The 2,259-nt window shown below is 54.0% G+C and overlaps 1 protein-coding gene across 1 annotated transcript in view; it reads right to left on the bottom strand.

Moving 5' to 3' along the window:
- Positions 1-2,259, bottom strand: part of CCDC15 (coiled-coil domain containing 15) — a 12,857-nt gene that overhangs the window by 9,644 nt on the left and 954 nt on the right. The window contains exons 3-4 of the mRNA XM_009328669.1: positions 1,397-1,579; positions 398-502 (exon numbers count right to left, since the gene is read on the bottom strand). Of these exons, the coding sequence (XP_009326944.1) occupies positions 398-502; positions 1,397-1,579 (288 nt within the window). The remainder of the gene's footprint in view (positions 1-397; positions 503-1,396; positions 1,580-2,259) is intronic.

Below are 2,259 nucleotides of genomic sequence, written 5' to 3'. Positions count from 1 at the left end.
GGGAAAGAGCTGTTGAGGTTTGTTGAAGAAATAAAGGCACCTAAGGGGAGGGCTGATAATCACATTCCTCCCAGATACCCAGATCACAATCTCAGCCTTTAAAAAAAAAAACCTCTTTTCTGAATTCTTGTTTCCTAGTTTCTCTCTCGTTAATCTCTGCAAACAGAGACGTTTTCACCCACTTTATCCTGCTGCCCTCTCTGAAAGGCAGCAAGAACAGAGGGACAGAACCCTTGGGCCACCGAAATCCATCAGGTGGGTCACGAAAGCCCAGTTTGTTTTACTTCTGCCGGAGAAACTCACTGAACTATGCTTTGGATTTGCTAATTAGAGCCAGACCTTCAACAGTTTTTGCAAGGCAATTCCTCTCACCCTACCCTCGGCAATCCTCGCTCACCTCTCGCCTCCAGACGCCGCCGGGGAGTTCGGGGGGACCCGCTCCTTGGGGCATGGTTTTGCAGGACGCCAGCCTGCGCCGAACTTGCTTCATGGTTTTGCTAAGCTGCCGTTAAGAGGGAAGGCAAAGACAAGACAAAACAAGAGGTCACTAGCTGCTTTCCGTGAGGGCTACGCCAAGAAGCTTAGCGGCACAGGAGGAGTGCCACTCCAACCAAGGTGCTTTATCAAGGGAGCGCAACAAAACACACAATTAGCTTCACAAATAGGTATAAGGTGACCTGCAACCCAAGGTGTCTTTCGGAGCTGCCCCAATGCCCTGAAATCCTGATCCAGGCACGGCAAAGGACTCGGTTACAGCTCATCCGCTCCCAAATCACTTTGCTGAGGTGCCAGAAGTCCCAGATCCCCGATTGTCCTCTCCGGTGTCCAGCCAGAAGCGATTCTCCCCCCCAAGGGAAGCGGTGCTTCAACTGGAATAACTCCAGCGCCTAGGCGAACACACGCGCTTCATAAAATGCCAAAAGCAGCGCTGTTAAAAAAAACGCTCGAAACAGTCCCTAAGGCAGGTTTTCCAAGACTTTGCGATCCCATGCTCCTGGTCTGCAGGAGACAAGCTGCAATGAGGTGGCACCACCTAGTGCCACCTCTCCGACACGACACGCCTGCACAGCAACAAGTCCCCGGGGCGCAGAGGGAAAATTCACCGTATCTACAAGCAGCAGGGCAAGTACAACCACAGCATCCCCCGAGAAGACACTTACTATCAGTTTTGAGGCTCTGATAAGAGCTATGGAGGAGTACAACAATACGCAGCAAACCAGAGTGAAAACGCAAGTCAATGTTTCACTCGGTGTTAAAAAAAAAAATATATCAGGGACGTGTTGTAAAAGCGGGTAGAAAGGTGATTCTTGCCTGCCCTCCATTTCAAACCATTTCAAACCACGAGCAACCAGCATGGCGAAGCAGGGATGAAAAACGCAGGAGGGGAACCGCTCACCTTGGCGGCTTGCTGCTGAAAGGGCTCGCTTTGCACCCCTTGCCGCTGTGCCAGGACGGCGCGAGCGCGGGGACCGCAGATGGCGGGCGCGGGATGGCTCCGGAACAGGCACGTGTTCTTCCTGGGGGTCAAGTGCAGCGCGGAGTCCGAGTACCGAACGGCGACGCAGCTCTCCCTCTCTGCCTGCCGGGACACGGACCCTCAAAGTTAAAAAGCCACGTGCAAATCTCTAACCGTCACCTAGCAGGACATCACCCGTGCCGCGGCGGGAGTCGCTGGCTCCATTTGGCAGCATTTCTTGGGATGGACATTTTTGCTCTCCGTGCTGAGAGGGGCACAAAGAGCCATCAGGCTCCGGGGGGCTGAAGGCGTCCGACGGCTTTCAGTGTGGAGCAGCGCTAGCAGAGTTACGTGAGGACATCCCCACTCAACCGAGCCCTGGAAAGAGCCCAAACACCCCAGGGGTGGCCAAACTCGCGGCCATTTCGGCGCGTTCCCTTCTCGCTCCACAGTGGGTTCCTGGCAAGTCTTCCTGGCAGTTTGTTTAAAAGTAAGAAAGGATTAAATATATTCCCAGGATAATCTAAAACAAGCCCACGGGGGAAACGGGAATGTGGAGACAGCGTGAAAGTGTTGCTTGCGAACTATTTGGCTGCCCTGGAGAAGGGATAGCAGAACGACGAGGAGACATCCACACCATTCACAACTCCGGCCTGGCTATTTTTTAACTCCATTCAATCCTGCACAGGGCACCAGGACTCTGTTCTTCTGCCGCCCGAGAGAGCCAGCGACCTTTCCGCAGGGAGGCAAAGGGCTTAAAGCACCTTCAGCGCCAGAGCGAGCCGAGGTGGCACGCCGCCCTC

The sequence above is a fragment of the Pygoscelis adeliae genome, unplaced genomic scaffold (assembly GCF_000699105.1).
Source record: "Pygoscelis adeliae isolate BGI_AS28 unplaced genomic scaffold, ASM69910v1 Scaffold357, whole genome shotgun sequence".
Taxonomy (NCBI): domain Eukaryota; kingdom Metazoa; phylum Chordata; class Aves; order Sphenisciformes; family Spheniscidae; genus Pygoscelis; species Pygoscelis adeliae.
Note: the sequence above shows the minus strand (reverse complement) of the source record. Positions and strands in the feature narration are given on the sequence as shown.